Here is a 19,154-nt window from a genome sequence, read left to right on the forward strand (position 1 = left end):
TATGAACATAGCACTCAAATCACAGACACCAAGGAGCACTTACTAAGCATAAAGTCCTGTGAAAGGTACTTTAAAAGATTCAGCAAACTACTCTCACTGTATCGTCATAGAGTAAGTGTCTAACAATGAGGATCTTTTCATTCACAAACTAAATCCCACTAAATGGGATTCAAACAAATGTACACAGAAATTTTATAGCAATACTGAAGTATACTATATTTTCTGAATCTTAATCTGAAATAATTTAAAACCATTAACCTTTATGAGGGTTCTGAAAAATTTATAGTGTAGTAGAAAAGTCCTGCACTTAAAACCAAAAGACCTATGAATCAGGTGTGGAATCTTAGGCAAGTCAATTATTCACATTGAGTTGTATTTTCCTTAACTATAATTTGAAAATAATGTTGTCTTCACTCCCTGGTAAGTATTAAATGTGAAAACTTATGAAAGCAAGATGATAAAATATGATTTGTTACTATTGTTATGACAATCAACATATAAAATAAAATACACCCTATATATATAAATAATATATAGTTGGATTCCCCAAACATGGCAATGTGATTATTAAATACATCTTTCCTCATAGTCTTCTATCATATCTAACAAGTGGCCTGGTGGCAAACTCTACTTCTCAACCAAAAAGAAAGCAATCAACTATTTCAAGGTTGTACTTTACCTAGTCATAAATTCCTCAAACTTTGAACTGGTAAGGTTAAGGCTGGACCAGTGTGTATCTGCCACAGGTTTGTGCTCTGGAGGACCCAGGTATGCAAGAAGTGTTGCCATCTTATCAAAAGGTCGTCTTCCAACAGCTTTATGATCCCTAGATACAGCAAACTACTTAGAAAAAAAATTAGCAGTTCACATTTAGCACTACACATTCCTTTAACTTATAACTGGTTGCTTTTCCTTTTACTGTCAGCTGATTTGTAAACAGCACCAAAAAGACCTCAGGACCATGTCTACTTCAATCCATTAATAATTCATAAAAGATTAAAATGCCCTGTCATTTAAACTCCCATCTCCCAATTGCTTACCCTTAGTTTCACAGTCCACTACTTTTCCCGTGAATGTGCTAATCATTTTTATTGGCATTTAAAAATAATTTGGACTCATTTTTCCTTTGTAAGGAACTCTTCATACATAGGAATTTGGTCCCTTTACAAGTTTATATAACTAGATGGGACAGCAAGTAATTTATGTTACACAAGAGACTAATAAGAGCTAATGAAACAATGCCCAAATTAATAATTTCGATTTTTAAGTATTTTTTTTTTTTTTAAATTTCTGAAATGGAGTTTAGCTCTTGTGGCCCAGGCTGGAGTGCAATGGTGCGATCTTGGATCACTGCAACCTCCGCCTCCTGGGTTCAAGCGATTTTCCTGCCTCAGCCTCCCGAGTAGCTGGGATTACAGGCCCCTGCCACCATGCCCAGCTAATTTTTGTATTTTTAGTAGAGACAGGGTTTCACCATGTTGGCCAGCCTGATCTCGAACTCCTGACCTCAGGTGATCTGCCTGCCTCGGCCACCCAAAGTGCTGAGATTACAGGCGTAAGCCACTGTGCCAGGCCGGTATTTTCTATATAAAGCTTTATTTGCATATACTTAGAGTATCACGAATGAGTTTATCACAGAATTAAAACACTGACAATATTTTAATTACTGAATTCCTATGAATTGGCTGTTCTTCAGAGTCAAATGCCAACGCTAATCTGAACTTCTTTGGATCTATAACAATTTGCAAGCCATAAAAACCCAAAGAGCAAATCTGTGATTTCTTAACCTGACAAAAAAATAATAATAATGACCACTGGAACCTAGGTAGGTTTGTTGATTATTTAATACGACTTAACCTTTTGTTTGTATTTTTTTGAAAAAAAGAATCTTTCTCTTTCTAAACCATAACTCTTAGTCCAAGAAGATGCAAAGTAAAAAGCACTATTCCTGACCAATAATTGTATTAATCTAAATTTAAACGGAGAGTGTTCACTATCCCCATGACTGGGAAATCTTACCTGTTGCTGGAAAGATACTGGCCAATTTTCTCCTGATTGTTCCAGAGTAGACGATGTAAAGCAAGCACATTGCCGTCACTGATGAAGGAAAGACTATGATTTACTGCATCACTTGTAGGACAATCAGATGCTATATCAAGGAAAAACCTTCAAAAATGCAAAGTCATTAGAATTTTCAACACCAGATACACCCAGACTTATGTTTGAATTAAATTTATATGAAGTAACTTTGTGAAGTAACTGAGATTACAAATATGGAGGGCTTGTTCCCACAATGTGACTTGACATTAGACAAAGCAAAAAGGACAAGGAGAAAGTTGGCTTTCCATTTCTGATACCCGGCTTCAGCTTCAAAGTAGGCTCTGAAGTTAAACAACAACAAAATTAAGATGGATGAAACTTTGGAAAAAGGCTAGTATTTTACAGATAAGGAAATGAAGGTCCAGACGAAAGACCTCCCCAAAGATATATAGCCTGCTAGGTCAGAGCCAGGATTAAAACTTTGATCCTTTTAACTTTGTATGGGTACACAGAGTGCCAGAATATGAATCCTATGCTGACATTCACTCTCTTTCCAACATGGCTTGTCATTCAGCAATATACCTTTTCAACTCCAATTTCTCTAACAGAAAAAAAGTCAGTAACAACTACAATGATGATAAACTGGGAGAGAGAGTTGTACAAGGCTAGCTTAGATGATGAGGATCAATTAGATTCACACTGCATGAAAAGCAGAATTCCAGACATAAATTTACAAAGCACTTTCTTATGAATTATCTCATTTTTTTCTCTAAAAACAATTCAGGCAAAGAGTTTATCCCTACTTTACAGATAAACCAATAACTCAGAGAAATAAAGTGAAATAACTAGTTATGGAAATCTAGCAGAAAAGTTTTCTAAAATCATAAAGTTCAGTTCCTCATCAACAAAATCTTACGTGTTTGCTTTACTTGGTTTAAAGAATAACATTTTAGTTTAGATACACTTCCAAATTTAAGTATCACAAATACTCTAACATCAAAAAAACCTTATTAAACATTGTTATGTATTATTGATACCAATTTGGTTTTAGTTTTAAATAAAAAGAATCCTACTTCTTCCTTGTTCACATATTGTACCATCCTCAAATCCTTTATTTAATTAGACATGTAAAAAATCCCTCTTGGTTTTCAAATATGAAAATCACTACCAAATTGTAAAAAATATTAATTTATTTCATGACTGTCTTTTATAGTAAAATAAAATAAGACAAGCTATGTCTTGACCTAGAGCAGGAAAAGAAAAAAACCTACACAGGAACTTCATGTAAAACAGGTACATGGACTTATGTGAAACCGAAAATATTTGATTCAAACAGAGCAACTGAATAAGTGGCAAGAAAATTACCTTCGTGCTGCATCAAAGTTGCTTTTCACAAAATCATTGAAAGGCCGCATATGTTCTTCTTTTGTGAAGAGAACATGATTGGCAATACTCTGAAGTATCTACACAATAAAACAGGGTTATAAATAATCAGATTATTTATTGTATGAAGTCTATACATTACAACATTCTTTAAAAACATGAATTTTCTCATTGATATAATTTCTGCTAGTACTTAAAAATCAAACATTCCTCATTCTATAAATTATTTTAGGTAGTGTTTCTAACCTTCCCAAATATAATTATTATATTTACATGTAAAAATACGTATTAAAAATGTTTAATGCCTTTTAAAAAAAAATCCTATAGTCTACATTCTAGTCTGTTTCAGAATGTCTAGAATGATTACGCAAAAAATGATCTTCATAACACAAGACATCTACTACAATAAAATGTTTTATCATGAAAATAAGGTCCATCAGGTACTTAACTAATGAATTCCTTTGTAATATAAACAAATAAAGCAAAAGCACATAACTGAAAACCATAGGGTATTTCAAATATAAATGTAAGAGAAGTACTGTAAGAAAAGCTGAAAATTTAGTTGGAAGGGGAATTTAAGATAGCTAGATTATCAAAATAATTCACCTTTGACATTAACTTCAAGCCTCTTTCGATTCTAGGTGGTGGCTTTTTATCTAAAATCCCTGCTTCATACGGTGAGACAATGGCAGGATTGATAAATCTGAGGAACATGGCACTTCCTACTGCACCGATGCTGTTCTGAGGGAAACGCTGGCTAACCACCTAAAAACAAGGAGTTGAGAATTGAGTATAAGGTTTGAATTAATATAAAGACATGAAAACAAAGAGTTCAAAGGTCAAACTTTGCACAAAAACTCTGAATCAATCAGTCCTCATGAATGACATATTTCTATTTTTTTCTTCTCCCAAAACATGAGAAAATAAAGTTTCCTCTCAATTCTAGTCTTATATCATATTAAAGTACAATTAAGGTATCTCAGAGGAAAGAAAAACCTCATGGATGAGATGGGTAGAAGAAACCTGAAAAAAGATCTTCACTGGATCATCACTTACACTGCATGTTTGATGAGTAATGAAAGCAGACCAAATTTTTCACACAAAGATGATCATAATTTACTAAGATTAACAGACATGAAAGTGTGGTCAACTTTATAAGGTGAAACTAAATTTTCAACAGCACACCCCCAAAACATCCTATACCTGATAGTACATATTTACATTTTGTTGTGTACCAGTTACAATTGAATTTAAGAAAAAAATGCTTGCCATATACAAAATAAAATCTTAGATTCTTACTGAGAAAAAAAAAAAAAAACTTACTTACAAGTAATGTTACTGCCAGTTCCTTTTCTTCACAGCTTCCTTTATAATACAAGAACCTACCTATTATTTAAACCATGGAGGGATGGGAATTCTTGGGGACCTAAAAGAAAAAAGGATCTCACCAGAAGAGAGAACCCCTATGTCTACCTCAATTTATAATTCTGTCGAATAAAAATAATTTAAGAACTCAAGAAATGGTTGTCCAGCCTGAAAAGCAATGTGAACCCAATATTTAAAATGGATTATTTTCCCTTTATAAAACATTCTACATTAAGATAAAAAGGTACCTTAGCTTGGGAAGAGTGCTATAAAACTGATTCAGCTCCCATCCCTTTCCAGAGTCCCCTGCTTTAAATCATGTTATAGATGAAAATTATATTTTGCAATTTACATTTTTATATATACTATATATGTTCATTTTTAAAGAACACTTAATGTAACATTTTAATCTCTACAGCTATTCTTGCTTAGTGTGGCTAAACTGCTGTTTAAAGTAGCAATGACTACAAAACTGTAGCATTCCACTCAATATTCTGTGATTTCAAGGATAAACCTTCATTTCAAAGGATATTGGTGGGAGGGGACCCAGATTTACATACAGAATATCACGTAGCTATTTTTTTCACAATGCTTCAATAAATATTTCCTGTCATAATTTATGACAGGAAATTATGACATAAATTATGACAGGCTGACTCCAGATTAACTCTGGAAAGAATGGGGATTATTTCACTTCATCTTGTTCAATGTAGTGCTTCATGCAGTCCACATTTTAAATGCGTTATCACTGCTTATAACCTCAAAATAGCTGTCTATAATCTCTAATAGGAAGTTAGTAAAAACTAGATTTTAGAGAAAATATTTTTAAAAGGTGATAAAAAGAGGTCAGTTGTAACAAATATAGTTCCATCTTCAGTTACACTACACATAGTTCAAGAAGTTTTCTTTATGTTACAGTGTGTTTATTGCATGAAGAACAACCTTAACCCTTAAATAAGGGGAAACTGGTGAAGGTGACTAAATACAGCTGCTTTATTAGAATGGCTTTAAAACCTAAATATCATTTATTTTTAGCTCAAATATATACATTTAGAATTAGATACAGAAGTTTTAGCTAAAACTATAGAAAGATGTAAAATTAAGAAAAAATTCGAGTGCTTCGACTATTCCAGTACGGTGTTCAACCTTCTGGGGACGAGGAACCTCTTTGAAATCTGATAAAGGTTAGAAAAATGAATGTATGCATTCACACACACAAAATTCTTCACATGATTTTAGAATATTCATAGACCATCATTGCTACTGAGTGGTTCTTCTAAAACTCCCAAATTTTAATCTTAGACAATTTTCTGGCTGGGCGTGGTGGCTCACGCCTGTAATCCCAGCACTCTGGGAGGCCGAGGCGGGCAGATCACTTGAGGCTAGGAGTTCGAAACCAGCCTGGCCAACATGGCAAAACCCCATCTCTACTAAAAATACAAAAATTAGCTGGACATGGTGGTGCCACACCTGTAATCCCAGCTACTTGGAAGGCTAAGGCAGGAGAATCACTTAAACCCAGGAGGTGGAGGTTGCAGTGAGCCATCGTGCCACTGCACTCCAGTCTGGGTGACAGAGACTCTGTCTCAAAATAAATAAATAAATAAATAAATAAATAAATAAATAAATAAAGGCAGACAAAACAAACCTATAACATTTTAAAGCCTTTAAGGAGTGAGTTAGCAGGAGGGAAAAGGATTGAAAACTGCTTTATAATTATTTTAAAATAGATTATTTTAAAAGAATTGGCATCTAATACGTTTAACCCATTAAAATTCTAAAATGGTTTTCAAAAAACTAAAAGCCATAGTTTAATTTTCAAAGAACCAGTTAGTTTATAAAATGTTAACCTGCTGTGAAACACATGGAGAGCTTTCAAAATACTGTTTTATTTTTTATGCTAGTAAAATGAAGCACTGGGAGTGGAGAAGGAACAAGGAAATTTGTAATGGTTATCATCAATTACACAAAATACTTTTTTGAAAGTAGCTATTTACTGGTTTTCTCTAGGACAAAGAAGTTTTAAAATGTGACTCTTATTTACACCTGATTTAATGGTACTCAGCATCAGAATTTAATGAAAAACTGAGTGATTTCCCAAAAGAATACTGTAAAATTTACGAAAAGTACTACACTTTTACCATCTTCCACATCTTTAAAAATATTTCATGTCAAAACCCAAAATATCCACACCTCAGGAACACATACTGTTTCATGTATCATATAAATATATGTATCACTGATGGCAGAATCAATATAATTTTGGAACTAAAAACTGATTTTAAAAACCAATAAAAATGCTATATAACAAGTTTCATAAGTCAACTTATAAAACGACTTTTTTTTTTCATTCACCACTAATTGACATCAATGTAATTTTACCTCATAATACATACATGCTCTAGTGTTTTTTTTAATCCATAAAAATCTAACTTGGATCCAAAAGACACTCTGCATAAAAGGTCAAAGTTGGGCCAGTCTGTGTGTTGAGACCAGTTATCAGCCAAATGTACCCTTTCTTCCCTTGGTAAAGGCTGACTACATAACGCGAATGCATGCAGTCATAAACTACACTTCAGCAAGAGCATTACTACCCATATATGCTTAGTTACTGCATTCTCCCTGAGTTAGGCAGACAGTTAACTTTCAAAGTAAACCTCATTATACACTATATATTTGAGAATAATAAACAGTTATTTGTAATGTGACTACATTACAGCTATATACTAGAAGCTATATATACAGCTATATACTAGAAGCCAGATCTTCTCTCTATATTTTACATATTCCAATCCATGACATATACACCCAAAAAGAAAGTCAGCTTGTTCTTAAATATCATTAGATTTTGTTAAAGCACACAACTCCATAAAACAACATTTTAAATTTATGAGTATACTGTCTTCATACTTTGGAATGTACTCTAAAATATCTCAAATTACCAATTAGATTCCCCTTGTTTCCATGAGGAGCTCATATTACCTGTGCTGAGAAATACATTCCAAAACTTAGTGTTACCCAGAAATTAAAAAAAATTTTTTTGAAAATAACTCTAGTAGAAAAAAAACCATTTCAAGAAACAATTTTAGACAAAATCTTAATAAATAAAGCAGTGTTAGAAAGGCTAGAAAACATGCTCTAGAGAAACACAGAAAGCCTGAATTTTAATTATGTGATACACTACAAAATGGCATTAGTGTAACACTGAACAAGAGTGTTAGAAGCAGCAAATTAATTTCAACAATGATGGTGTACATTATGTTAAACTCACATATGCTGAGAATTAGAAGGCTGAAGCATTAGAAACGTCTTTATAATCCAATCAATTTGATCATAGCTAGTCAAATTTACTTAATATACTCAAAAATAAAATCTTCAATGGACACAACAAAAGTATATGTCTATAAATTTAAATTTTGATTTGAATTTTAAAAAATCTATATTTAAAGCTTAGATAATTTATAAGTACAGCTTAGAAACTTATATGTAAAGTTTTTTCATTTTCTTTTTTTTTTTTTGTGAGACAGGGTCTTACTCTGTCACTCATGGTGGAGTACAGTGGTACAATCACGGCTCACTGCAGGCTCAACCACCTGGGCTCAAGCAATCCTCCTGCCTCAGCCTCCCGAGTAGCTGGGACTACAGGAGTACACCACCACGCCTCGCTAATTTAAAAAAAAAAAAATTATTTGTAGAAACGACTCGCTATGTTGCCCAAGCTGGTCTTTAACTCTTGGGCTCAAGAGATACTCCCACCTCGGTCTCCCAAAGTGCCAGGATGACAGGTATGAGCCACTGTGCCCAACCATAAAGCTTTTATTATATGTGAAGTTTAGACAAGGAATGAAAGATGAAACCAGATGAACACTGTATTCTAAATTACACCCTTTTAAGAAAACTACCTACTTAGTTTTCTTTACATCTTACTCTACAATCATTTGGATTATATGAACAAAGACAGGGCTCAGCCTGATAAGTCACTGTGACAGATAATGGCAAATGTAAAATGAATGCATATTATATTCTGGACAAATTCCATTCACTGGAAGAAAATAATTACGACTCTCATAATTTTCTTCCTTTTAAATAAATCAAGACAAGTTCACAGAAGCAGATAGTATATTCACATTATGTTTACAGAATGATGTGTTTTTCTACAAATATGAACTCAGTTTTCTTTTATCTCAAAAGTACTATCTTATCATTTACCTCTTCTTTTTTTGAGGTAAAAGTAGTTTTACCACTAAAATTTCTATAATCTATGCACAAATATCTAAATTATGCCTGAGACTGCCTAGATAAAAATATGAAGAGTAAAAAAATAAAATTTAGCAACTTTTACGTAAGATTTAGAAAGTGACTCTTTCCCACCATATACTTCTAACAATTAAGAAACACTGTCATCTCTGGGAAAAGAAACCACTCACATTACCTTCAAACAAGAAGCAAGAATGAAGACAGTCAGCGTTTCCTAAGGCCTTGAAATTAAGTTTCTTTGCATTCATTTATAATTTAAAAAGTAAGAATAATAAAATTAGACCAAGGATATCCAATGCAATAAATGCCCACAAATTGCCTTTGGGATAAATCAAACCAAAGGAACACAGAGAATGTTTCAATGTAACTTAATTCCAGGGTTAATTGAAATGAAAGCTATTTTGTGCCAGAATTAGTAGAATGATTTTACAGTGAAGGTCAAATAGGCTGAAGTGAAGATATTCTTAACAAACAGCAAAAGATTTTTGTTTTGCTTTGAAAGAAACAGCTAATAAAAAGTTCTCCAAACTTACTGATTTTTTGTTTTCCTTTTTTTCTTTTACTGTAGCTTTATTCAGTAGGGAGTGGCAAGTTGCCTACAGAACAGAGATGAGCACAAACAAGTCACAGCACCGACTACATACAGCAACAAAAACAATGTTGGCTTGTACATAAAATTACACCATAAAATGTAACACAAATGGAATCAACAAAAAATTAGAAATCAACTGAATTTTGAGGAATGAATTTTAATTCTGGGTTTTAATTTTTATTACATTTTTAAGCCAAGCACTAAAACAGCAAGAAATGTTGAGACCCAATCATGTCTACTATTTCTGGCTATGAATCACAGAAAAACTCTCTCCAAGTGAATTTGAGGATATTAAATATTTACATTTTGGTTAATTCCTAGCTTTTGAGAAATGTAATATAAAATATTCATTACAAGTAGATCACACACTAAAAACATTTGTGTCTACATAATTTTTTCTTGGTATGTAAAATTCTTCTCTGTGTATCCTTCAATTGACTTTAAGTTGTTTTTCCAACACCTGGCATTTAATTATGATCCTACTGAATAAAGAAATAAAAATTATATGGATAAATATAAAAATTCACTTTAGAAATTCTGAATTAAAGACCTCACTCTCTCTAAAAAAGATTACCCTTAACATTTCACATATTTTTCAATGTTTGCAGGCTACTTCCTGAAATGGTTCTAATCAGAGGAGGTTAAAAGCTCTGCAACATTTGGGAGAAGAAGGTTATCAGCTCAACTAGTAAGAAGCATTAATATTATTAAAGTGAAGAAACCGCAGAGAAAATTACAGAACAAAACTGTAGGCCTGCTTAAAACTTTTCACATATTACAGTTGACCATTTATCAAAATACCTCAAAAAAAAAAAAAAGCCACCTAGAAAAACCCCAAAACTCCAGGCACATATTGGTTTCACCTCTCAGAGCTCTTTCTAGACCAAAGAGTTCTTTCAAAATTAAAAGACTCTTGATTGGACTAGCCTAGGCAGAATAATTATTTTAAAAATATTTTTAAAACCATGTTAGAATTATTTAATCCACAAATAGATGGCATCTTATTCTGGGAATTCTGGACATCCAACACCATAACCCATAACTTGGGCTTTAAGTTAGTTAGACATCCATTCATCCATCCAAAGAGTTACTGTGTACCTACAGGTCAAATACCATTCTAGGCATTGGGAAATAGCAGTAAAACAACAAGACACAGCCCCTTAGCTCACAGAGCTTTGTTTCAAACTTTAGACTATATACAAATGTATTAGTAACAATGGTATATAACTATCATTTATAGCCTTAAAAATGTGTGTAAACTACTTCAGTTTGGAGAAGCAGATTTACTGAAAAATGGTGAGATTTATTTAGAATCATAAATTAGTTCTTAGAATTCTCTCACCATAAGAGAATATCCACTCTGGGAATCATTTTATCTTTATCCTAAAACCATCAGGAGAAGTGAAAACAACACATGAGAAAATGATTTAATTATAAATCTGACACATGTTCACAGTTGGCTATTCTTAAATAACCTTAATCCAGTCAACTAAGGAAGGAAGGTATATAAAGTAATAGAGCTGGTTAACGCATGATTTGAAAAGGCTTAAAGGCCAAGATATGAACTCAAAAAAGGAGCTAAAGTCCAGGGAAGTTTATTAGCTAGCAATATACTCACTTCCCTTTCAACATTTCCCCAGTAGGTCCCAAAGGGACTACTATCCCTCCAGGCAGAACACAGAAGAGCACGAAGGTCCCCTTCTGTTACTGCCAAAGGCAAAGGGGCAAGAAAAAGCCAGAAGAGGGAAGATGAATAAAAACAAAACAGCAAACCAAAAGAAAGAAACTAGGTTTGGGAAGCAGACTCAATAAAATACTATCTTGAGACCAAAGCTTTTTTCCTATCTTTCTTTCTAATCAGTAAATGTAACATTCCCTGTTACCAGTTACTAATTAAAAAATAAAGCCTTATTTAATAACAACACAGCATACTGTCTCTGCTCTTCAACAATGCTTTTACCCAATACTTAAACAATGCACTGATACCACATTTAATTCATGTTTTTAAAGATAATAATTTTATGTGAAATTTTAACATAATAAACCAGGTTTGTTATTAAAATAATATAGGATATTTTACTGCGAAGTGCTCTAAAAACCCTAACATACTGTTTAATAATCACCACATATAGTGTTTAAAAATCTATTTTCACTATTTTCCTCCTTTCTTAGCTATGAAAGCTGGCAAGAATCTTGTTGACTTAGGTGGGAGGGATGGGAAATTTATTTCTTCATTAAATATTTCCTAAGTACTAAATAAGTGCTAAGACCTGTTCCTTTTACATTATTAGAATCATGGTCTCAAAACGGTCTCCAAGTTTGCTGACGATACAAAGAGATTTTTCTTTTAGGATGACAACCACATGAAGAAATTCTACTACAATCTCCTAGACCATGTAATCATGTAGTCAGTCCCCATTCCCTTTTAACCAGCTAAAGTCAAAGCCTTTGTCATTTTAGAAACCCACTTGCTCTCTGAAACCAGTTACTACTAGGCCAACCAAGAAGCTGACCCAGACTATTTTTAATATGTGCTATTTCCTGTCTGCCTAGTTTCATCAATAGAATAATTACTAAATAAAATTTAAAGAGAAACCTGAATACAGCCCAAACTTACGCGAAGATATTCACTGTATTAAGTTTCATATTATAACTAAACTACCCTTCAGACTCAGACTTAACTAGTTGAAAAAATTATATAGGATTTTCCTAAGTTTCCTTGAGCCTTTTTGTAAAGGCAGAAAAGTCATGATAAATTAAGACAAACAAGGTTAAGTATGTTTTATCATCTATGTATACTGCGAAAAGCTTTTTTACAGATAGAACAGATACATCTTTAAAAATAGCAACGGGGAAAAAATTCACATAGAGCAGCCTCAAACAGCTTTTAAAATGGTGACTTCAATGATGCTGTTAACATCTCTAAGCAACTGAAGCCGTGTGCTAAAAAAGCAAATGGCTGCGATGACTGCAAAGAGAGAGACACAAAGACATGGGTTTTGATAACTGTGTATTTCCCTTATATCCACCCCTACCCCAAATTCCAGACCCACTAATGTTTCTTCCAGAATCATAGTTTCCAAAAGGCTAATATGCATTTGCAGGACCTCCCTTGGAATAAATAATTCCTAAAACTGCAATGTGCAATTCAAAAACACAGTAGAAGACATAAAAGAACATAGACCGAATTCCCTAAAAAAGAAGGCCACGACTATGGCTATTTTCTGAATTCAGACGCATTACTTGCAGTGCTAGTGTTAGAAGGTCTAATAATTTGGTCTGAATGATGATGCAGTATCTCTTTTAAGAAACATGCTACATAAAGTAAACAGAACAATCAGTCTATCCTGGGAAAACCTGACACAAACTAATTATACATTAATGAAGAAACCAAAATCACAGATGATGAAGCAATTCGCAATGCAAAAAGCAAGGAGGAGACCCGCCTCAACTGTGAAACACCCTGTAAATAATTTAGGTTAATAGATGACAACAACAAAAATCCATAATATGTTCATTTCAGCCACATCCATCATACCCAATGGATTCACTGCATTTTAAACTTGCTCCCAACGCAAGGAATATTTAGTATTTTAAAGTATTCTCTTACTTCAAACTGTTGCCTAAGTAATATTTAAGTTTTTTTCAAAGACAATTCCAACAACAATTCTCAATGTATTATTCATCCAAACTGACTCAGTATTATAGTTAACCACACACCATCAGCAGCTAGGTCCTTCTTTGATAAAGCATTGTTCATAATTTAACTTAAGATTAATAATGGTAATCTCTAACTGTAAGCATACCTGGTATAAACAGTGGCACACACTTCGAAGTTGAGGGGGGAATTCTGAAGAGGAACTGATGATGGCATGGAAGAACTTTTCAGTCATCTGAAGGAGGTTCCGCTGGTTTTCCTCAAGGCTCTCTGATGGTTCTAACCTACAAAAAAATAAAAATAAAATCCTAACACTTTTGTTTAAAACAAATAACAAAAATCACTCCTTAAAAGAGACTATACAGACATTAAGCCAAGTGCAACGTGTAGACTTCATTGGAATCTTTAAACAACCAACTATTAAAAAAAAAAAAAGACGACTTTGACAGGGAACGATGGCTTACGCCTGCAATCCCAGCACTTTGGGAGGCCAAGGCTGACAGATCATTTGAGGTCAGGAGTTCAAGACCAGCCTGGCCAACATGGTGAAACCCCATCTCTACTAAAAATACAAAAATTAGTCAGGTGCCTGTAATCCCAGCTACTCAGGAGGCTGAGGCAGGAGAATCACTTGAACCTGGGAGGTGGAGGCTGCAGTGAGCCAAGATTGCACCACTGCATTCTAGCTTGGATGAAAGGGCAAGACTGCATCTCAAAAATAAAAATAAGACAACTTTGAGATAACTGAAAAAAATTTAACAGAAAACTAGTCTTAGATATATTATTCAGGATTATTAACTTTGTGTGGAAATACTCAGGCTGCACGTGCACGTGTGTGTGTGTTTAAGCCTGTATATGTTAGAAACATGATCTCTGAAATATGCTTTAAAATACCCAAGCAACAAAAGGGGGAGAGAGGGGACAGATAAAACAAGAATATCATGTATTTTTCCAATTCACAATCTTCTCTGTGTATGTGCCCATATGAAAAATCAGCACACACATATGAATGATGCAGGTGTTTTTTTTTGGTGCGGGGGTGGGCAGGGGATGGAGTTTCACTCTTGTTGCCCAGGCTGGAGTGCGATGGCGCAATCTCAGCTCATTGCAACCTCCGCCTCCCAGGTTCAAGTGATTCTCCTGCCTCAACCTCCCAAGTAGTTAGGATTACAGGCATGGGCCACCATGCCTGGCTAATTTTATATTTTTAGTAGAGACAGGGTTTCACCATGTTGGTCAGGCTGGTCTCAAACTCCTGACTTCAAGTGACCCACCTGCCTCGGCCTCCTAAAGTGCTGGGATTACAGGCATAAGCCACCATGACCGGCTGAATGATGTAGGTTTTTACTTTTTTCATCAATAGTAACAAAAGGCAACTTTCATCTTTCACTCTACATTATGTTTCTGAGATTTATCCATGTTGATAGATGAAGATATAGTTCACTTTACTGCATAAGTCTATTGTACACCATGATTTATCTATTCTCTAATTAATGAACATTAAACATTTTTCACCTTTATAGACACCATTGCAATAAACATTCTTGCACATAAGAGATTCTCTAAGGCAGCTACCTAAAAATGAAATTTCTGAGTTATTGAGTATATGCAGATATAACTTTACTAGATATTGCCAAATAGCTCTAAAACTAGTACTGTATAAGAATTCTTATTCCCCTCCAATCTAGCAGGTGAGTAAAACATGAGGTAGCTCATGTTTTTAACTTCTATTTCCACAGTTCCTACTAAGGTTAGACATGCTTTTAGATATTTTGTGGCCATTCAGGTTTCCCCTATTTTGAACTGCATTTCACATCCAGTCTGACATTTCTAACTGCTAGATGTCCCCTCCCCACTGGTATCTAAAAATCAGTATGCCCCAAATTAACTGATTTTTCTCATACTCTTATGTCTTATCATGTGCTCTATGTTACCAATAGCACTATCACTTTCCTAATCACATCATTCAGGCCATCTCTGATGTCACTTTTTCCTGCTCTACTTCATTATTCCCCATATCCAATCAGTATTGCTTTTTTTTTTTGAGATGGAGTCTTGCTCTGTTGCCAGGCTGGAGTGCAGTGGCACAATCTCAGCTCACTGCAACCTCCGCCTCCGGGTTCAAGCAATTCTCCTGCCTCAGCCTCCCAAGTAGCTGGGACTACAGGCGCACCACCACCACGCCCAGGTAATTTTTGTATTTTTAGTAGAGACAGGGTTTCACCATGTTGGCCAGGATGGTCTAGATCTCTTGACCTTATGATCTGCCCACCTCAGCCTCCCAAAGTGCTGAGATTACAGGCATGAGCCACCGTGCCCGGCCCAGTGTTGCTAACTCTTATCAGTACCACCTCTAAACTCTGGTGTCGAGATTAAAGGAAGAGATTCCGCAGGCAGACTTACTAGGTTTAAATTTCAGCTCTATCAGTTATGAATCATTATGAGTTGGTCACAATCCTTAAATTCTCTGGGTGTCATTTTTTCTCATCAATAACACAGGAATAATAATGCCTACTTTATGTAGTTTAAATTTTACCCAATAGCAATCAAATCCACAAACCTTTACTCGCTAACTAGCCTAATCTGAACTCTCAAAATACACCTCTTATGAAACTCACCACTTATCTGTTGTGTGTTTTATCCCTCTTACTAACCTATAAGCTCCTTGAAGGAAGTATTTACCTATGTCCCCTTAAAGACTAGCACAGTGCCTTACCACAGCAAGTACTGAGTAAATATTTGTTTTTAACAGCTTAATTAGTAATTTTGTTTCTATATTAATTAACGTATTACAGAAATGCTTTGGACACTTACGTCATTGCTCTAGATTCCTTAGAGTTTGCTGTGTGGCACAGCATATGAATACAGTAAGAGTTCAGAAATTAGCATGGACTGCAAAGCAAGAAATACTTCATTGAACAGGTGAGTTCTAAAGGAGGCACAGAATTTGCATAGACAAAAGAAGTAAGGGTATTTCAGAAAGAGAAAGTAGGCAGGGCAGGTAATCAATCCAATACACATTTAGTGCACGTGTACTATTTGCCCATCTTAGTATCAGGTGCTGAGGATTCAACAATTGCCTTTTGACCTTTTCAAAAAGGAGAAAGACATATAGACCAGGTATTCCACACTAAGTACTCAATACAATAATTCAAGGGTATTGTGATAAATATATATTTGGTCTCTGCTCCTGATTCCTGATACATTGCTCTTAAAACCCTTGGAATCTCTGGAAGTGCTGAGTGTCTTTTGTATGATAATGAGATGACTAGTGGCTGGGAGGCCCTAGGGAGCTTCAAGACGCAGCTAGTCACCAGAAAGACCAAGTTTCGATTAGAGGGTTGAGACTTTCAGCCCCACTCCCCAACCTCCAAGGAGAGGAGAGAGGCTGAAGGTGAGTTTATCACCAATGACCCATGATTTAATCAATCATGCCTATGTAATGAGGTCACCATAAAAACCCAATGAACAGAGTTTGAAGAGCTTCCAGGTTGCCGAACACACAGAGGTACCTGGAGGGTAGTGCACCTGGAGACAGCATGGAAGCTCCAAGCCCCTTCCCACATGCCTTGCCCTATGTGCATCTTTTCCATCTGGCTGTTCATCTGTATCCTTTCTGATATCCTTTATAGTAAGTAGGCAAACAAAAGTAAAGTATGCCCCTGAGTTCTGTGAGTCATTCTAGCAAATTAATCCAACTCAAGGTGAAGTTGTGAGAAGCACAGGTTTAACAGCCTGGGGCTTGTAATTGGCATCTGAAGTGGTAGCAATCTTACTTAGCCCTTATCCTGTGGGAAATCTGATGCTATCTCCAGATAAACAGTGTCACGGTTGAACTGAATCACAAGGACACCTGGTTGGTATCCATTGGAGAATGGCTGATGGTTGTTAGGAAGCCAGAGGAGGAAAATGAACTTGCAATATGTGGCTAATTGAAGAGACTGTCTAAATATGGGGATTTTATGCATGAAGAACAGTTAAGCTACAACAGTAATCCAAATCTTAGATATGGAGGCCTAGGAGTTGGTGGGTATGAATGAGATTAACAATTTCTTTAACAAGGCTCAAAGAGACTGCTAGAAACCCTGACAATTGCCTACTTTCTCAAATTTTTTTTTTGAGTCAGCATAGCAGCAGGAACACTGCAGTCCATTTCAGGTTTCCCTCTAAAACAATACCTTCTAGCCACAGTGCTCTCTTGCTTCCCACATGCCAATGGTAACCTGTTGAATATTCTACTAATTCTGAACTACAATGAACATTTGTGTTCAATTATTCAAGTGTTCCTGTGTATAAAACTTTTCCCAAGTTGATTTTCAAAGAACTAGCTTGAGAATTGGAGGTGGAGCAAGATGGCTGAATGGAGGCCTCCAGGGATCGTCCCCCCTATTGGAACACCAACCTGAACAATCATCCATACAAAAAAGCACCTTCATAAGAACTGAAAATCAGGTAAGTGATCACAATACCTGGTCTTAACATCATATAAAGGAAAGAGGCACTGAAGCGGGTAGGAAAAACTGTCTTGAATTACCTATACCACGCTTCCTTCACCTCCTGGCAGTGGCCCCGTGGTGTGCAAAGAAAATCTGCATTTGGGGGACGGACAGCGCAGTGATTATGGGACTTTGCATTAGGACTAAATGCTGCCCTGTCATAGCAGAAAGCAACACAGGGCAGAGCTCAGCTGGTGCTCAAGGATGGAGAACTTAGAACAGACCTAGCCAGAGGTAAATCACCCATCCCCGCTGTTGAAACCTGAGTTCCAGCAAGCCCCGCCACCAAGAGCTAAAGTGCCCTGAGGTCCTAAATAAACTTGAAAGGCAGTCTAGGCCCACAAGGACTGCAGTTTCTGGATAAGTCCTGGTGCTGTGCTAGGCTCAGAGCCAGTGGACTTGGGGTGGACCTAGTGAGACAGCCAGGGCAGCCAAGGGAATGCTTACATCACCCCTCTCCCAAACCCAGGCAGCTCAGCTCAGCTTGTAGCTCCAACAGAGACGCCTTCCCTCTGTTCAAATACAAGAGTGGAGAGAGTAAAGAGGACCTTGTCTTGCAACTACCAGCTTAGCCACAGTAGGAGAGGGCACCAGGCAGAGTCCTGAGGCCCCCATTCCAGGCCCTACCTCACAGACAACACTCCTAAACAAACCCTGGGCCAGAAGGGAATCTGCTGTCTTGAAAGGAAGGACCCAGTCCTGGCACAACTCACCACCTGCTGACTAAAGAGCCCTTGGCCCCTGAACAACCAGGAGGGATAGCCAGGCAGCACTTGCTGTGGGCCTTGGGTGAGACTTGGAGACATGCTGGCTTCAGGTGTGACCCAGCACATTACCAACTGTGGTGGCTATGGAGAGAGACCCCTTCTGCTTGAGGAAAGAAGAGGTAAGAATAAAGGGGACTCTGTGTTGCAACCTGGGTACCAGCTTGACACAGTAGGGTAGAGCACTAAGTAGGCTCCTGGGGTCCCAGATTCCAGGCCTTGGCTCCTTGGTCTTTCCTGGACCTGCCCTGGGTTAGAGGGGAGCCCCATGGCCTTAAGGGAGAGACTCAGAACTGGCAGCATTCACCATGAGCTGAATGAAGAGCCCTTGGGCCTTGAGTGAACATCAGTGGTAGCCAGGCAGCACTCACCATGGGCCTGGGGCGATGGCAGCCATGGGAAAAGACTCCTCTGCTTGAGAAAAGAGGAGGGAAGAGTGGGAAGGACTTTGTCTTACAGCTTGGGTGCCACCTTAATGCTTAGCCGCAGCAGAATAGAGCACTAGGTAGATCTCTGATGTACCCAACTCTAGGCACTGGCTCCTGAATGGCATCTCTGGACCCATGGAGAACTCACTGCCTGAAGGGAAGGACGCAAGC

The 19,154-nt window shown here is 36.3% G+C and overlaps 1 protein-coding gene across 3 annotated transcripts in view; it reads right to left on the bottom strand.

Moving 5' to 3' along the window:
- The window catches only part of NF1 (neurofibromin 1), a 282,604-nt gene that overhangs the window by 111,187 nt on the left and 152,263 nt on the right, over window positions 1-19,154 (bottom strand). For 2 of the 3 annotated variants that reach the window (XM_063656134.1, XM_054459932.2), the window contains exons 30-35: window positions 13,444-13,579; window positions 9,579-9,641; window positions 4,030-4,188; window positions 3,406-3,503; window positions 2,020-2,166; window positions 680-826 (exon numbers count right to left, since the gene is read on the bottom strand). In XM_063656134.1, the coding sequence (XP_063512204.1) occupies window positions 680-826; window positions 2,020-2,166; window positions 3,406-3,503; window positions 4,030-4,188; window positions 9,579-9,641; window positions 13,444-13,579 (750 nt within the window). The remainder of the gene's footprint in view (window positions 1-679; window positions 827-2,019; window positions 2,167-3,405; window positions 3,504-4,029; window positions 4,189-9,578; window positions 9,642-13,443; window positions 13,580-19,154) is intronic. The other variant, XM_054459933.2, reaches the window with a different exon arrangement.

Source organism: Pongo pygmaeus, chromosome 19, assembly GCF_028885625.2.
Source record: "Pongo pygmaeus isolate AG05252 chromosome 19, NHGRI_mPonPyg2-v2.0_pri, whole genome shotgun sequence".
NCBI classification, from domain to species: domain Eukaryota; kingdom Metazoa; phylum Chordata; class Mammalia; order Primates; family Hominidae; genus Pongo; species Pongo pygmaeus.